At 35.0% G+C, this 18,916-nt stretch overlaps 2 protein-coding genes across 3 annotated transcripts in view; both read left to right on the forward strand.

The window, feature by feature from the left end:
• The first annotated feature begins 1,296 nt into the window (after nt 1-1,296).
• Nucleotides 1,297-4,036, forward strand: fzd7a (frizzled class receptor 7a). The gene has a single exon (XM_051120127.1). It carries the CDS (start codon nt 1,778-1,780, stop codon nt 3,437-3,439), a length of 1,662 nt encoding a protein of 553 aa, XP_050976084.1. The 5' UTR covers nt 1,297-1,777; the 3' UTR covers nt 3,440-4,036.
• Nucleotides 4,037-7,589: 3,553 nt separating this feature from the next.
• The window catches only part of LOC127170484 (trichohyalin), a 39,572-nt gene continuing 28,245 nt past the window's right edge, over nt 7,590-18,916 (forward strand). For both annotated transcript variants that reach the window (XM_051118467.1, XM_051118468.1), the window contains exons 1-8: nt 7,590-7,743; nt 9,891-10,024; nt 10,143-10,412; nt 15,595-15,712; nt 16,974-17,102; nt 17,530-17,705; nt 18,067-18,253; nt 18,374-18,507. In XM_051118467.1, coding sequence (XP_050974424.1) covers nt 9,923-10,024; nt 10,143-10,412; nt 15,595-15,712; nt 16,974-17,102; nt 17,530-17,705; nt 18,067-18,253; nt 18,374-18,507 — 1,116 coding nt within the window. In that variant the 5' untranslated portion in view covers nt 7,590-7,743; nt 9,891-9,922. The remainder of the gene's footprint in view (nt 7,744-9,890; nt 10,025-10,142; nt 10,413-15,594; nt 15,713-16,973; nt 17,103-17,529; nt 17,706-18,066; nt 18,254-18,373; nt 18,508-18,916) is intronic.

The raw sequence follows: 18,916 nt of genomic DNA on the forward strand, positions 1-18,916 counted from the left end.
AGTATCGTCACTTTTTAGGAAAAGTTGGGTTAAATATACCCAGAAGGTTGGATTGAACATTTAACCCAATTGCTGGGTTTGTCCTTAATTCACCCAGCGTTTGGTTGTTTTTAGCATTTTTTGAAGTGTATTTAAATCAGTATGCACAGATTTTAATTGCTGCTGTCAAACGATTAATCGCGATTAATCGCATCCAAAATAAAAGTTTTTGTTTACATACTATATGTATGTGTACTGGGTATATTTATTATAAATACACACATATACAGTATTTATTTTGAAAATATTTACATGTATTTACTTTTGTATTTACTCATGTATTTTTTAATATAATTAATATTATATATAAATATATTTAATATATAAACATATAATTTCTCTTAAATATTTCAGTGCATGTGTGTGTATTTATATATACATAAAATATACACAATGACAGTACACAGAAATATGTGATTTTTTTTTATTTTGGTATTAATGGTTTAACGGCACTAAATTTAATATTTAATGCCGACAACATATGTAATTACGATTTGCAATTTTTATTAAACAACTTTTACGAAAATTTACCATGGTTTTACTACAAATAAAACAAACAAAAAAATGGTTACTACAGTTAAAACTAACATTTTTCTTAAATATATCAAAGCATGTGTATGTTATAATATATACATAAAATATACACAGTGACAGTACAAAAAAAAAGTTTATTTTGGATGTGATTATTGTTTGACAGCACTAATTTTAATATTTAATGGCGACAGCATTTGCAAGTTTCTATTAAACAACCCTTACGAAAATTAACCATGGTTTTACAACAAATAAAACCAAAAAAAAACATGGTTGCTACAGTTAAACCATTGTTTTGTTACACTAATCATATAGTTCAACTATGGTATCTGTAGTAAAACAGTGGTTTTACAAATGGTAGTCAATACACATTTACTATAATAAAACCATGGCTAATTTTCATGAGGGAAACCCCGGATTTGAATCGATAAACCCAATTCTTCGACAATTAGTCATGTGCAGGGTTGTGCATGCCCAGTGAATTACTACACTTTCAGAAACCAGCCTATAGATTTTTTCTCTCCGCCCTATATAGAAGGAAAGTTTCTGATAGCTGAAACCCTCCGCAATTACATCCAATGACCAATCAAAAGCAAGACGCAAAGGAAAACAAACCCTGTGATTGGTCTAAACCGCTACTGGTTTCAAGGCGCCCCGCATAGAGGGGCAGTGAATCTGAATGAGGGGTGTGTAGAAACCGACGGCACATTATTGTATGTGCGCCTCACTTGCGCTCAAACCTTCCAGTCAGTGAGAAGCGCGTCTGCTGAGCGCACACGAGAGGAAAGCGAGGAACGCGCACTCTGCTCAAGATATCTGACTGAAGTTTTCCAGCAGCGAAATGCAGCTCTAAAGTCATTGGATACACAGACTTACACGCAGGATTTGGAGAGCCGGGCGGAAAATTTTAAATAACACTCAGAAGATTCTCTCAGAAACCTTGGAGAAGGAAAAAAACGATGCGCTCGTTGTGGATTTAGTTTGGATGTATGTTCGGACTTGGTGACTTTTCGTCAGAGTTTTCTTCACAAATCCACTTATTTGTTTAACATGATTGCTTTTAAACCACGAGTGTCGTGACAGGAGCGCAAACGAGGAGTTTCTGTACGTTTAAACGCATTCGAACTGGTCACAAAAACTTTTTGTCGGAGCAGCCGCAGCCTAATTTCTTTCGGACCGAGTCACCCAAATAACAACTCTCCTCAAAATGCAACACTGTTGCGGGATTACTCGATACTTTCTTCTGTTTCTCACCCTGGCCCTGCAGCCGTCCAGCGGCCAGTATCATGGAGAGAAGGGCATCTCCATTCCCGAGCACGGTTTCTGCCAGCCCATATCGATACCTCTCTGTACGGACATCGCCTACAATCAGACCATTATGCCGAACCTTTTGGGTCACACCAACCAGGAGGACGCCGGGCTGGAGGTGCACCAGTTCTACCCCCTAGTGAAAGTGCAGTGCTCCATGGACCTTAAGTTCTTCCTTTGCTCCATGTACGCGCCGGTTTGCACGGTGCTGGAGCAAGCCATCCCGCCGTGTCGCTCCCTGTGCGAGCGGGCGAGACAAGGCTGCGAGGCCCTCATGAACAAGTTCGGCTTCCAGTGGCCCGAGCGCCTGCGCTGCGAGAATTTCCCGGTGCACGGCGCGGGGGAGATCTGCGTGGGTCAGAACACCTCGGACGCGGGGAGCCCGACTTCAAACCCGACGCCCTACGTTCCAGAACTGATCACACTACAGCCGAACGTGGTCAGACCCAGCCAGCAATTCACATGTCCGCTCCAGCTCAAAGTGCCCACTTATCTCAAGTACCACTTCATGGGGGAAAAAGACTGCGGGGCGCCATGTGAGCCCACTAGACCCAACGGACTCATGTATTTTAGAGAGGAAGAGGTCAAATTTGGCCGCCTCTGGGTGGGCATTTGGTCCATTTTGTGCTGTGTTAGTACACTGTTCACTGTTCTCACGTACTTGGTGGACATGAGGCGGTTTCGTTACCCGGAGAGGCCAATTATCTTCCTCTCCGGGTGTTACTTCATGGTGGCTGTTGCTTACGCAGCTGGCTTTTTCCTAGAAGACAAAGTCGTTTGCATTGACAAATTCAACGATGATGGTTACAAGACGGTCGCGCAAGGCACGAAAAAAGAGGGCTGCACTATCCTCTTCATGATCCTCTACTTCTTCGGCATGGCAAGCTCAATCTGGTGGGTCATTCTCTCCCTCACATGGTTCCTCTCAGCGGGAATGAAGTGGGGTCATGAAGCCATTGAGGCCAACTCTCAGTACTTCCACCTTGCCGCCTGGGCCGTTCCAGCAGTGAAGACCATCACCATCCTCGCCATGGGCCAAGTGGACGGTGACATTCTCACCGGGGTGTGCTACGTTGGCATCTACAACGTGGACTCGCTGCGTGGCTTCGTCTTGGCGCCCCTCTTCGTCTACCTCTTCATCGGCACCTCGTTCCTCCTGGCCGGGTTCGTGTCCCTTTTCCGCATCAGAACCATCATGAAGCACGACGGCACCAAGACGGAGAAGCTGGAGAAGCTGATGGTGCGCATCGGCGTGTTCAGCGTGCTCTACACGGTGCCCGCTACCATCGTGATTGCGTGCTACTTCTACGAGCAGGCTTTCCGAGAGCAGTGGGAGAAGACCTGGCACATGCAAACGTGTAAGCGATTCGCTGTCCCTTGCCCAGTCAATAACTTCGCCCCCATGTCTCCAGACTTCACCGTATTCATGATCAAGTATCTGATGACCATGATCGTGGGAATCACCTCTGGATTTTGGATATGGTCCGGGAAAACTCTGCAGTCGTGGCGCAGGTTTTACAAAAGGCTCAGCAATAGCAACCAAGGCGAGACGACGGTATGAAAAACGAGAGACTCGTCATGTCTGACCATGCAACTTTTCTCTAAGATACAAAATGTCTCTGAACAGCGCGCTGTTACGCGTAAAGAGACTTGTTGAGTGAGTTTTGTGGACACTACTGCGTGCCTAGACGGACCGTCAAGAACAGTGTCTGTTTAACCATTGGTTTTTCTCATATATCTGTATGTGAAAAAGACTGTTTTTCTGTGTAACACGATATCAGATGTGCAGATGTGATCTCTGTAGACAGTACTGAATGATTTGCGCGACGCTCACGGTTCTGAACATTTTGGACGAAAATTGCCTTATACACATGTACCATCCCTTGTTTTAACTGGGGACTTGTATGACTTTCGCAGCCCTCCGTCGACAATCATGCATACATTGGCACACATGGACCGTCAAGTACGCATTCGGATTGGGATACTTATATGCATGTGTACAGCTGTGAATTTATGCAAGCTCCCTTTAAACGATGTAACGTGTAAATAATCACCTTTTCTGAAAGAATATATGTATTTATGAAAATAATCTTGCTGTTTTTTACTTGATTTTTAAAATTTGGTAAGAGACCTTTGTATCTGTACAGTTTTCGCTGAATAAAATGATTAGATTTTTAACGAACGGACTCATTTTACTTTACAGATGACATTACACGCTTCTTGTTTGCTATTAAAAAATGTATAATTTTTAATATTTTGAAAACAAAGACATAAAGATGTGTAAATCACACACTGATATGATAAACTTTTAGCATTCGTTTTTTAAAGAAAACCATGTAAGAAAGTGCTTAATGACTATTTGAATACGCCAAATGCGATATTACACTGTAATGAAACATGATTTTTAATGTAATTATAAGTCAGAATTAGCCTCAAGAAATGACCAAATACAATTGTGTGTTCAGGTTTGTTCTGTGGTGGTATTTACAGTATTAGTAAACGAGTAAAAAACATTTGTGCTCATTAGAGAAACTCCCGTAGAGTTACAGAGATGAAGCGTAAGGTCGGTGCTTTGGCGCCACCCACAGGTCACTCATATGTTGAAAATACTTGATTACAAACGGAGTTGACTTTACAGTATTATGAATGAACTGTAAAACCAAGTTTCAAGATACGTAACTAAAAATACGTTATATTTTATTTCTACGCGGAAGTTTAGTTCATAATCACATGTTGTACATAATTCAGCTCATGTACTACTGGAGAGCTTTAAAATATTTAAATGCATTGCTTTGTAACAGCCTTCAAAGAAATAGAAAATGCATATATGTGACCCTGGACCACAAAACCAGTCATAAGGGTCATTTTTTCCAAATTGAGATGAATACATCATCTGAAAGATGAATAAATAAGCTTTCCATTGATGTATAGTTTGTTATGATAGGAAAATATTCGGCCGAGATACAATTATTTGAATATCTGGAATCTGAGGAAGCAAAAAAATCTAAATATTGAGAAAATCACTTTTAAAGTTGTCCAAATGAAGTTCTTAACAATGCATATTACTAATCAAAAATTAAGTTTTGTTAGGTTTACAGTAGGAAATTTACAAAATATCTTCATGGAACATGATATTTACTTAATTTCCTAATGATTTTTGGCATAAAATAAAAATCAATAATTTTAAATAATAAAAAAATAAAAAAAAAAAAAAAAAAATCATCAACATATTATATTGCATTACATTATTATATGTGACCTTGGATCACAAAACCAGTCGTAAGTAGCATGGGTATATTTGTAGCAATAGCCACCAATACATTGTATGGGTCAAAATGATCAATTTTTCTTTTATGCCAAAAATCATTAGGATATTAAGTAAAGATAATGTTCCATGAAGATATTTTGTAAATTTCCTACTGTAAATATAGCAAAACAATTTTTAATTAGTAATATGCATTGCTAAGAACTTCATTTGGACAACTTTAAAGGCGATTTTCTCAATATTTAGATTTTTTTTGCACCCTTAGATTGTATCTCTCAGTTGTATCTCAGCCGAATATTGTCCTATCATAACAAACCATACATCAATGGAAGGCTTATTTATTTATCTTATCAATAAATATTGACCCTTACGACTGGTTTTGTGGTCCAGGGTCCAATATTATATTGTGAATACAATAGAATACATATTTTATCAATCACATTCTGTAACAATTATGTTGCAAACTCTTTTGAATGTCTACACTCTAAAAAATGCTAGGTTAAATACAACCCAGTGCTGGGTGATATATATACAAACCAAGCGACTGGGTTGTTTTAACTCAGCAGTTGAGTTAAATGTGTAACCCAACCTTCTGGGTAGTTTTATTTAACTCAACTATTGTTTAAAAAGTATATGGCTGGCTTAAAATGAACCCCAAAATAGGCTGTAAATTAAAAATCAGACACATTTACTGGAGGCATCAGCAATAATCAAAAAGTGAACATTTATCATTATTATTATTAATAATAATAATAAGAAGAAGAAGAAGAAGAAGAAGAAATATAAAAATGTTTATTATTTAATTATTATTTATTCAACTTATTAATACATGTTCATTTATTGAACATGTTCATAAATCTTGATTTCCTATATATATTGGGTTCATTATAAACAAGAAATACAGTCATTTCTAAGCAACAGTTACGGTAAATAAAACTACCCCGAAGGCTAGGTTAAACATTTAACCCAACTGCTGGGTCAAAACAACCTAATTGCTGGGTTTGTTCTGGGTTGTATTTAACCCAGCATTTTAGAGTGAACAGTATACGCAAAAATGTATCTTTAAGATGTTTAATAACTAACAGAAGATTAATGAAGATGTTGATACAAAACATGACATATTATATTATGCCAAAAGTAACTGAAATAAACTCTAAATGGGATGCTTTACCTACTAAGTAGTATCCCTAAGTTTAACATTTAACTTCATAGAAACTGTTACTGCATCAAAACTCTAAAAAATCCATAAAACATAAATAAATGAAGAAAAACAAAACCATAGTCATAAGGGTAAAGTTTTTGATATTGAGATTTATACATCATCTGAGGGTGCAAAAAAAAAAAAAAAAAAAAAAAAAAAAAAATCTAACTATTGAGAAAATCACTTTTAAAGTGTCCAAATGAAGTTCTTAGCAATGCATATTACTAATCAAAAGTTTTTATATATTTACAATAGGAAATTTACAACATTTCTTCATGGAACATGATCTTTACTTAAAATCCTAATGATTTTTGTCATGAAAAGAAAAATAGATCATTTTGACCCATACAATATATTCTACAAATATAGCCGCACTACTTCTGACTGGTTTTGTGGTCCAGGGTCACAAAATCATGAATTTGGAATTATTTCCATTTGGGCCCAAAAATTGCTTAGCGATCACAGGTGAACGCCATTTCTTATGACAAAGGAGGTTTAGTCATCATTACAATACTTGCAGCCCTGCAGGTGTCCAGAGTCGAGTTCTGTTCACCGTCAAAAACTATGATCTCACAAAGCAATAAAATGATTCAGCACGGAACACAAGGCACATGGAGATGTGGTTGAAGAGGCTAGTGTTGTGGTTAGGGCAGAATAAGTCTTCCCTCTACAGTAAACTGTACTGTGAAGCTCAGTTTCAACCTCCAACCTCCTTGAGATCGGAGTATAGTACAGCACAGGAGCTGATCAAAAGATCACAACCAGTGTACTGTTCCTAAACCATGTTTATTAGCTATGCCAGACACAATAACACCTGCTGTCATACATCACTCCACGTATTTTTCTTTGTTTTATGTGGCTAAACTGTCATGGTATCCTCTCGCATTATTTTAGGACATCCTGCAGGTCTTTAGTTGTAAGCTTGAACAATTTCTCCTGTCTGTTTGATTGATGGAGGGGTTTTATGTGAAGGAAGGAAAAGTCTATGTCTTGTGGCACAGTCAATAACACTAATTAGGGATGTACTATCCTGGGCATATGACAGGACGTGTCGTGAAGGAGACGCAGTTCAGGTTATTCACAAACGCTGTAAGCTGTCATCTTCCTTTTGTTTGTATTTTAGGATGGTTTTAGCCCAAGGTAGTCAGAGTTGCTGGCCTGACCAGGAGGGGTAATTGCTTGGTTGCAACCAAGGCAACAAGAAAACAGTTCTTAGCCGAGGAGCTGTGGAGAGCCTGGCAACTGCAAAGCTCAGTAAACACAGACATTCGTAACATGGGCAGAAATGATTCAGTAGTATGTAAAAGCAGCGGGCGGGGATGCTGAATGAACACTCGAATCCATTCTGAATTAATGAGAAATGGTCGTTGAGGAGAGGGGAGCTCGGCCACAAACTGAGGTATGAGAACAAAGTGAGATCAAAAATTGCTGACTCTGAATAAGTTGTTATTTTTTTTAAAAACTTCTTTGAAACCTAAAAGACCATGTGTTCTGCAAAGAAACTTTCAGTGAACAGTTCTTTGTTTTAATAATCTGAGGTACTTTTTCAATTACAAAGAATCTTTTGTAGAATAAGAAGGTTCCATGGATGTTAAAACCAATAAACCACAGATGCCAATAAAAAGAAATATTTTTAGGAGTGAGTTTTACAGTTGCTGTATCTATCCACTACAGTGTTTTAGTGCCACTTTAAAAAAACAAAAACAAAAAAAAAATCTAAGATTACGAGTTGAAAGTCGTAATATTTGGGGAATAAAGTCAAAATGATGAGAATAATGTTGAAATATTACAAGAATAAAGTATATATGTTTCAAGAATAAAGTCCAAATTCTGAGAATAAAGTATAAATGTTTCAAAAATAAAGTCAAAATTAGGAGAATAAAGTCGAAATGTTTGGAGAATAACGTCAAAATATTTTGAGTCTCAATATTATAAATTTCATTGCTTTGATTTAATTCTCGTAATTTCATCTTTATTCTCTAAACATTTTGACTTTATTCTCGTAATTTCAACTTTACTCTTGAAACATTGCAACTTTATTCTCGAAACATTTTGACTCTCCTAATTTCGACTTTATTCTCAAAATATTTCGACTTTATTCTTGAAATTTCGACTTTATTCTCGAAACATTTCAACTTTATTCTCAAAATACTTCGACGTTATTCTCGTAATTACAACTTTATTCTTAAAATATTTAAACTTTATTCTTGAAATATTTCGACTATATTCTCGAAATTTCAACTTTATTCTCAAAACATTTAGATTTTATTCTCAAAATTTCGACTTTTCTCTCAAAATATTTTGACTTCATGTAATTTTAACTTCATTCTCAAAATATTTTGGCTTTATTCTTGAAATTTTGACTTTATTCTCGAAACACTTTGACTTTATACTTAAAATATTTAGATTTTATTCTCTGTATTTCAACTTTATTCTCAAAATATTTCAACTATTCTCAAATTATTTTGACTTTATTCTTGGAATATTTCAACTTTATTCTTGAAATATTTCAACTTTATTCTTAAAATATTTTAACTTCATTCTTGAAATATTTAAACTATTCTTAAAATATATTTAAACTTTATTCTTGAAATATTTTGACTTCATTCTCGAAATTTCGACTTTACTCTCAAAACATTTAGACGTTTTTCTCATAATTTTCAACTTTATTCTTGTGATTTCAACTTTATTTTCAAAATATTTTGACTTTATTCTTGAAATTTTGACTTTATCTTGAAACACTTTGACTTTATTCTCGAAATATTTAGATTTTATCCTCATAATTTCAATTTAATTCTTGAAATATTTCGACCTTATTCTCGAAACATTTAGACGTTATTCTCATAATTTCAACTTTATTCTTGAAATATTTCAACTTTATTCTCAAAATAAATCAACTTTATTCTCGAAACATTTAGACATTATTCTCGAAATATTTAGACTTTATTCTTGAAACATTTAGACTTTATTCTCAAAACATTTAGACATTATTCTTGTAATTTCAACTTTATTCTTGAAATGTCTTCACTTTATTCTTGAAATATTTTGACTTTATTCTTGTAATTTCGACTTTATCTCAAAACATTTTGACTGTATTTTCAAAACATTTAGACGTTATCCTCAAAACATTTAGACGTTATCCTCATAATTTCAGCTTTATTCTTGAAGTATTTTGACTTTATTCTTGTAATTTCGACTTTATTCTCGAAATTGCTACTTTATTCTCAAAATATTTTGACTTTATTCTCGAAATATTTAGATTTCATTCTTTTAATTTTGACTTCATTCTCAAAACATTTCAACACAATGGTGACGCCATGGGTGAAAATGTGTAGATTAAGAGCTGATAACATTATAATAAGATCCCTTTTCTACATCATGGGGGCACAAAATCTAAGCGGCTCATTTTTTCACAAGCTTGCAGAGAAAAGCTTACCAAAAAAAAAAAAAAAAAACGACTAGGTTTGTTTTCTGAGTTGGTAATGTAGTTTTTACAGCTTGTACATGATGCAAGTCCACAATCATGATAGGATTATCTTTTTTCAGCATTCAATCAAAGAAACACAAACAACTCCACAATGAAAGATTTTGTCCTGTCATTGCTGAGTCGTGGGTATGGCCAGATTGTGCCAAATGAAGACGGTCACGATGGAAGACTGGAGGTCTGTTTTGAACCAGAGGTAAATGTTTCTTTAATATTTCTATATAAGGCCAGTTTCAATGAGTCAAAGATAAAAGTTTGATTTATTTGAACGCACTTCCACACAGTTAGTGAAAACATGACCTTTTATTAACTAGGACTACTTCAACTGGAAATCCCAGCCTCCACTGTTGCGTCTTACCAGCAGTGGCCGTTTTTTCGGAGGCCTGGATCCAGTGCCTCCTAAGACCTATAGTACGAGGAGAGGGCCTCTTATTTTGTATTCAGAGGATCTTGCACTGGCATACCGGTCTGGCCAGGTTAACAGGAAGAGAAAAGCTCTGAGTTGCCCAAAACAGGAAGTTGAGAAGCAGCTGCACACCCTACAAGACCTGACTGGAGCCATTTTGGCCTTTGGAAAAAATAAGGTAAATCTGAGATGTAGAAGAATGAACAAAAATGTTCATTCACACTTTGTTTAAGATTCAATTCTCGCTATAAACAAACCATTAACTACAACTTTTGCCTCCGTAAACTCTTAATTTGCTGCTTAATAATACTTAGTTATGTAAATGTTAAGTTTAGGTATTGGATAGGATTAGGGATGTAGAATATTGTCATGCTTTGACAATATGTGCTTTATAAGTACTAATAAACAGCCAATATGTTAATAATAGGCATGCTAATAATAATAATTTATCTTTATATGTTTATATTTGTATTGCCTTTCAAATATGGCTAAATAAGCATTAACAGTAAACTAAAATATAATTTTATGTCATTTTTATTGAAATTGTATGCTGTGTATTTGTAATTACACACTTATGATTAAGTTGCAGTTCAGGACATTTATAATAATAAAATATTGTAACACTAGAGTTAAAATATAATCATTTGCATATTTTAGTCAATACAAAATAAGTGCATTTCTTTAAATATGACTAAATATTGACTAAAAATTAACACTTTAAATTAGGAAACACTATTCACTATTAACTATTTGCTTATTAGCATGCATATTACTAGTATATTGACTGTTCATTAGCACTTATAAAGCACATATTAATGCACAGAGCTGGGCAGATTACTTTAAATTTCTGAAAATTACATGATGTAATCCATTACATTACACATTTTAGGTAATATAATCAGATTACTTTTTGATTATTTATAGATTACTTTTCACCTAACTCGTTTATCACATTAATTTAAATAGGACAATCTTGTACCATATTGACATAAGGATACAAAGAGTATTAAAAAATATTCCATTCGTTGTAGTTAACAACATGAAGTGCATTAAACATAGCATTATGTCAAGGTTTCCCAAACTAGGGTTCGTGAGGTTAACTGAAAGCAAATAATTAGTTAAATCATAAAAATAAAAAAAAACCTGCATGTCACGTGACCATTAGTCAATGTCAGAGAACCGTGAACATGCCAAAATTATAATTCATTATTGAAATATTTATTTTACAATCTCAAGAGTATAAGGTGAAAGAAGTTGACAAAAAACCTTTGGGAAAGAGAAATTAGGAAGAATCTATAAATTGTTAATAATTTATTGTTATTGTGTAAATAATATGTTATCTTGTTATCAATAAAAAAGAAACTGTAGTGTGATTACAAGTATTTTAAAACGTAATTTAATCTAATTACAAGTACTTAATTTTTCGAATCTGATTACGTAATCCAGATTACATGTAAGCAGTTACTACGCAGCTCTGCTAATGCATGACCATATTCTAGGTTCGCTTGATGACTATAGCTAAACATAACTACTACAACAACTGCCTTACTATAAATTAGCAGCACATTAGGAATTTATTGAGGGAAAACTCTTAGTTAATAGCGAATACGCATCTCCTAATCTAAATCTAAATCTTACCAAACTTTACTACAAAAATTGAAAAAAAGTTCACTTTTTAGAAATGTACAGGGGTGTTATGTACAATTAAGTGGCCTTTAATTTCATTAACATTATTTTATCTGCAAGTACAGTTTTTTTTTAGGTAAAGGGGGTGTTCCACAAAATAATGTAGTTACTGTTGTAATGCAGAGGTCATGAAATTCTGGAACCATCACTCATATTTTAATTACTTGATTTATTGGTCAAGTTTAAATAACATTAGATACTGCACAGAACAGTCATCTGATTAATGTATCAGTTAACGTACACGTACATGACCGAGTACTGCATGAAACGGTTCCTTATCTGTCAAATTTCTTCAGTTAAGAGGCCCAGATCTGCTACAAATGAACCATTGTGCAGATCTGCCTGAAGTTGCCTCCTGATTGCCGGAGAGCAAGAGAGGTGGGATGTAAACTTGAGGGACAGGCCAGTTCACAGTAAATCTTCCAGAATTTTACTACCCAGAAAAGTTGAAACTCAGGTTCAGGTCAGGGTGACAGACTCGGCGGCCGTATTAGCTTACCGGCCCTGATTGCCGTACCTCTTACTCTGCTGGCCGGAGAGGTAACCCCATCCTGAAGGCAAGTAGGTGAAATGTGGTATGTTCATTTTACATTTCACTCCATAATCTTTCACTGAGCGTTTTAGCTGCACCTGGGCTTGGCAGATAACGCTGCCGTCAGTACGCAACGCGCACACACACATGCGGTCAGTCCTCAAGGTGTCTTCAATTTCCACACATTCCAGGTCAATCAAACTGGTGATTTACCCATAATGTGCCGTTTGACCTCCGTGGGATGTGAGCTGCAAATCTTAATAAAGGTGTCCTGAGGGATTTTACATAAGCACAGGGTCCGTAATCTATCCAATTCCCGTCCACCACAATCTGCTAATGCTCCACAGCCTTTGACTGTTCCCTCATTATACGCACATTAATCCGTCCTCTCTCTGCGCCCCTGAAAATCATCTGTGGATGCAGAAAAAGATCAAAGGCACCATAGAATCAGGTGTGCATCTTAAATGAGAAAAGTAAACTCTACGGTGGCTTCGTTTTCACAATGTCCAAACAGAAACCCGCATGGACTGTCAGAAGAGAAACTGCCCGAATACTCTGTGATCAGCAGGAAAAGAGCAACTTCAATGACACCGAAAAAATTGCTGCAATATGTAACCGAAATGGCACCCTCACGGGGCAAAAGGGGAATGATCCAGGTGATGAGATCTCAATGCAGTAATCAGTGTGTTTACCTCATAGACATGAGGGCTTGGACGGCGATTTGGAGCAGTTCCAGGGAAAAGGGCCCTTGGTTGTGGGTGGCCTGTGTGAAGTCTCGATCCGTCACGTTCAACTACAGCAGAATGTAAACAACACAGGTGTGCTCCAGGGACTCGAAAATAGCCGCCATAGTCATCCTCAGCAAGGCCAGCTGAAATGAGAGAAATAATGCATATTATTACAGGCAAAACATTTGTTTTATTTACATTTAGTTATTTAGCAGATGCTTTATCCAAAGCGATTTAAATATAAGGACAATAGAAGCAATCAAAAAAACAAAAAAAACAAAAGATAATATGTAGGCCTAAGTCTCAGTTAGCCTGACGTAGTACATACATTTTTATGATAAAAAAAAATAGATAGAATAGAAAAAGAATATGGAACGCTAGTGTTTGAGGGTCTTTTTTTAATAAACGTCAAAAGAATAAATAAATAAATAAATGATAAAAAAGTGGGGGTTTTTTTAAATAAAAAAAGAAAACAGAGAGTGCTAGAGTTAGATGGTCTTACTGACAACAAAACTAAATCTAAATACATTTTGGTAAAATAATACTAATTTGGAAAAACCCAAACTAAAATTAAATAAAAATGGACAAAAAATAATTTTTGTTTTTTGATAGTTTTTATAATGCTTAAAACTACTGATGCATTATTAAAACCAAAAGTAGTGTTTGTTATTTAACTGTAAACTAACATGAGCAAACAATGGATGACTATATTGTTTCATTAACTATCATTAACAAAGATTAATAAATAATGTTAATTGTTCATGCTAGTAAACACATTAACTAACATTAACTAATGGAAATCTTATTGTAATGCGTTACTAAAATTTTTACTGAAATTAAAAACTATAATAACCTTCCATGGCATAATAAAACAAAGTAATATTTTAAATTATAATATTTAATCATTTAAACATTTAATCATTCAGAAACAAATACTGATCAAACAGAGACAAATGCTGTTTGCAAGTCAAGAATAGAGTTGCAAACAGGGAACAGCTACATTGTAAGGAAAAATTGTAACATTTCACAATTAGATTCATTAGTTAACATTAGTTCTCTACTTTAGTTAACATGACCTAAGAATGAACAATACTTCTAATAATAATTAATAATAAAACATTTTATTTATAAAGCAGGGCTATAGAAAATGTGATAATAATATACAACAATGAAAAAATAAATAAGTAAAAAATTACATCCATCTACCATCTCAAATTAAACACAAAAATTAAAAATTACACATTAAAAGACTTTTAGACCCCTTTTAAAAGCATTTATTCTACAGCATTTATTAATCTTAGTTAATCTTAATTTCAACATTTACTAATGCATTATTACATTCAAATGTTGTTAACATTAGTTAATGCACTGTGAATTACTATGAACTAACAGTAAACAACTTTATTTTCATTAACTAGCATTAACAAAAATGAATAAATACTGTAATGTGTATTGTTCATTCATGTTAGTTAATACATTAACTAACATTTACTAATGGAAACTTAATTGTAAAGATTTACTGAAAAAAAATATCTGTAGAAAAATGGATGTTCTGGCAGAAAAATTTACAGATATTTCAGTGACACTTTACAATAAGGTTCCATTAGTTAATGTTAGTTAATGTATTAACTAACATGAACAACCAATGAACAATAAATGTATTACAGTAGTTTTTAATTTTTGTTAATGTTAATTTATGAAAATAAAGTCATTCACTGTTAGTTTGTTAATTCACAGTACATTAACTAATGTTAACAAGCACAACTTTTGATTTTCTTAATGTACTAGTAAATGTTGAAAATGAACATTAAGAATAATAAATGCTGTAGAAGTATTGTTCATTCTTAGTTCATGTTAACTAACTAACGTTAACAAATGAACCTTATTGTAAAGTGTTACCGATATTTCTTTTAATGCTAATAGTGCATAATTTAAAATACAGCTAAAAACTTGGAAAATTCCTCCACTTTAACAAAGTACACTGTGTTGTATTTTTATGGATGTTTGTGTCTTGTAGTTTTGTTTTTTCTTTTAGGAACTGATTTCAAAGCATTGATGTCTGGCACCTGGTTTCTCATATTATTGTTAAACGCTCAACCCAGGAGATCAAAACATCTCAGTTTTCTTATATTCTTTTGAATCTATTGCAAGGTATTGCATCCAAAAGAATTCCAGTGTGACTTCCAGCTCGGCATGCACGTTTTCGTTTGGCACAAAGAGGAGGCCACGTGCAGAGAAATCCATCATGCTCATAAAGACAAATGACCTTGAAAATAAGTGAATATCGTGTCTGAGTGGTTTCAAAAGAGACAGTTAGCGATAATGTGGAACATGTTTGGAGAAGCCTGAAAAATCATGAAGATGTGAAAATCAAACACATGTGCTCTTTATATACGATTCTTTGTTTTCTTTAGTCAAAGGTTGGATCTCTTGCCGGTGTAACGCACCCCTTATTGCCAGATACTAAACATGCTATACAGAACGTCAACATGCGTCACAGACCTGGAGATAAGAATTCAAGCCAGGTTAAAGGTGAGACTCTCTAAACAATCCAGTCACTGTTTCAGATATTTTACAGGTATATAGAACAAAGAGCAAAAATGCTTTCACATTATTGTTCATGTTACATTTAAAGCCATTCATAACTACTTTAAAAGATACATTTAAACTCACCCTTATGTTGTTTCTAACCAGTATTTTTTTCTTCTGTGGAACAAAACAGATTAATTCAAGAATGTCCTGGCTGCTCAATTCAGTATAATAAAAGAGGATTGTCAAGTTCCAAAAATGAGAAACGCTGAAGTATCATAAAAATATGATTTATGAATATGACTCAATTCTACTGAAACAACACAACAGTTTATTATGAGGAACAAACTAAAATCTTTTTTGAAACGTGAATAACTTACACATTTTGTTTGAATGTACACTACCGTTCAAAGGTTTAGGATTTTAATTACTATTATATTTTATAAGGACACACTAAATTGATTAAAAGTGATAGTAAAGATATATCAGAAGTGTTTTACTTTAAGTAAATACTTTTCTTCTAAAATTCCTATTCAACAAATAATTCTGAACAAATGCTTAAAGGGTTACTCCACCCCGAAATTAAAATTTTGTCACTATTCACTTACCCCCATGTCGTTCCAAACCCGTAAACGTTTCGTTCGTCTTCTGAACAAAAATTAAGATATTTTGGATGAAAACCAGGAGAAAACCAAGACACGTATGAAAGACATCAAATAATCCATCTGCCATCAGTGGTTCAATCTGAATTTCATGAATCAATGAGAATACTTTTTTGTACGCAAAGAAAAAAAAAATAACGATTTTATTTAACAATTTGTCTCCTCCGCGTCAGTATTCGCAGGACATGGCGGTAAGTGAACAGTGACAAAAATTTAATTTTGAGGTGGAGTAACCTTTTAATGGATTTCACAAAAAATATTAATCAACACAAATATTTTGATAAACATTAGTCATACTAAGAAATGTTTTTTAAGCAGCAAATCAGCATATTTGAATAATTTCTGAAGGATCATGTGACAAGACTGGAGTGATGCTGAAAATTTAGCTTTGCCATCATAGGAATGAATTACATTTTAAAATACATCCAAAGAGAAAACTGTTATTCTAAATTTCAGTGATGTTTCACAACATTACCGTTTTCCTATTTATTTTTATCAAATAAATGCAGCCTTAGTGAACAGCCTTTCTTTTAAAAACATTTTAAAAGCTTACTGTAATGTACATTATTTATCATAAGCTTCTATATCTCATTGTGTTTTAGGAGAGAAAGCTGGACAGGTCATATACCAGCCACGTTTCCTGTGTTCCCCTCGGCCCAACAGGGCAGACGTGGGCCCTTTACCGCCCATAACGGATGTACAAATCCAGGAGAAATCTCAAGCTGCACCAGGTTGAGTTCATGAAACACAAATGACACTAACGATCAGATAAATGTTGACTATTCAAAGGCAGTTCTTGATTAGATCAGCGACATCCTGTGCAGTACAGCGATCCCAGCAAGCACAATGAACAAACTCAAAATATGTTACTGTGTTTGTGCCAGTGTTTAGTTAAAATCCATTCAGAGGGTGAATGTTTACATCTTTAAGAAACGCGTATCAGATACCTGTCTCTGAATGCATCTATTCATGTCGGGACTGAAAGCAGTAAGTTTGGAAAATCCTTCCCGTTGCCAAGAGGAAGAAAAGTCATTTCTAAAATGTAAACCATTACAACCACAAACAGCTTCTTCAGCTTCTGCTCGCCGTGAAATATAATTGGACACACGAAATAATTGCTGTCCTTTAACTTAATGTCTATAATGATCTTGTTTTCAGACGAACAATTGGCCTTTAAGACAGGAAAGACAGGAAAAGACAGGAAAAGAGCATTAAAGAGTCTCAGGATAGCGGTTGATACATGCAGAGCTCACATGAGTCCAATCCCTGAGACAGAAGCGGCTCGGACAGAACCAGCACATCAGACTCCAGAAACCAAAAAAACCACCCCTACAGTATGTTCCTCTGGCTCTTTTCGTCTCTTTTCCAACACTGTCCTGAAATTCCCTCTAACTATTTAATTGACACTGTGCTTTTGGCATCATAAGACCAGACGTTTGGAAAGGTCTACTCATAAGTAAACATCTGACCTTTAACAGCATCTGATTTCATTTTCTTGGTTAATCTCTGTCACTGATGTAATATACTGCTGTTTATGTGAAGAATTTGGCTTTTGAACCTTTACAATGAAAAGTGTGGAGCTGAAATGCTAAGGCGAAGTATGCTTTTTAGTCCATGTGTTTTTCCAAACTATGTGACCATAACTTCAAAACTCTGCAGAAGAGCTTTTCATTATTTTGTTCTGACATATACCAGATACTCCCACATCAGATCGACCATCCTAAAGATCTAAACGGCCGTGGGAAGCGCAGCCGGATGGAGAGTGGAGGTGGTGTTGGAGAGACGTGCACTCTGAGGTCAGTGTATGTGGATTCGTCTCAGGAGTACAGCCCACTCTCACGGGTCAACTACTACGGTGGACACATGGAGGGATCCCGACAGAGTAAGACATGAACTAAATCAGTATTTATTGACCATTTAGAGTCCATAAAACCCAAATATGACATCTGGATACAAATGTCAAGTCGTAAATGTGATGTTCTGCAAACTGTGTTTGCTTTAGTGAGACATTGTGGAGGCGAAACTCACATGAGGAGAGTGAATACAGAAACAGATCCCAGCTTCACTGTCTTCCACTTACCACCCATTAACCAGAGCCCACTGGTCAAGTCAGGCTCTGACATTACTTTAACACTGGTAAGAACTGAGCGTTTGGTATTTACAGTCCAAAAAACATCTTTCTCATTGATTAATGTCATTAATTATAGACCCTTATGTCGTTCCAAAACCACAAGACCTTTGTTTGTCTTCGGAACACAAATGAAGATATTTTTGATGAAATCTGAGAGCTTTCTGACCCTGCACAGACAGCAATGCAACTGACACATTCAAGGCCCAGAAAGATAGTAAGGACATTGTTAAAATAGTCCATGTGACATCAGTAGTTCAACCGTAATTTTACAAAGCTACGATATGACTTTCTGCGCACAAAGAAAACAAAAATAACAACTTTATGCAATAATTTCTTCTCTTTCATGTGTATCTTCACCGCATGTTCATGAGAGTATCTATTACTAAGGATGTAACGATATCAAAATCTCACGAT

This window comes from Labeo rohita, chromosome 9 (assembly GCF_022985175.1).
Source record: "Labeo rohita strain BAU-BD-2019 chromosome 9, IGBB_LRoh.1.0, whole genome shotgun sequence".
Taxonomy (NCBI): Eukaryota; Metazoa; Chordata; class Actinopteri; order Cypriniformes; family Cyprinidae; genus Labeo; species Labeo rohita.

Bases quoted from the DNA above. Each gene is read 5' to 3' on its own strand.
- fzd7a (XM_051120127.1), top strand. From the start codon at position 1,778: ATGCAACACTGTTGCGGGATTACTCGATACTTTCTTCTGTTTCTCACC.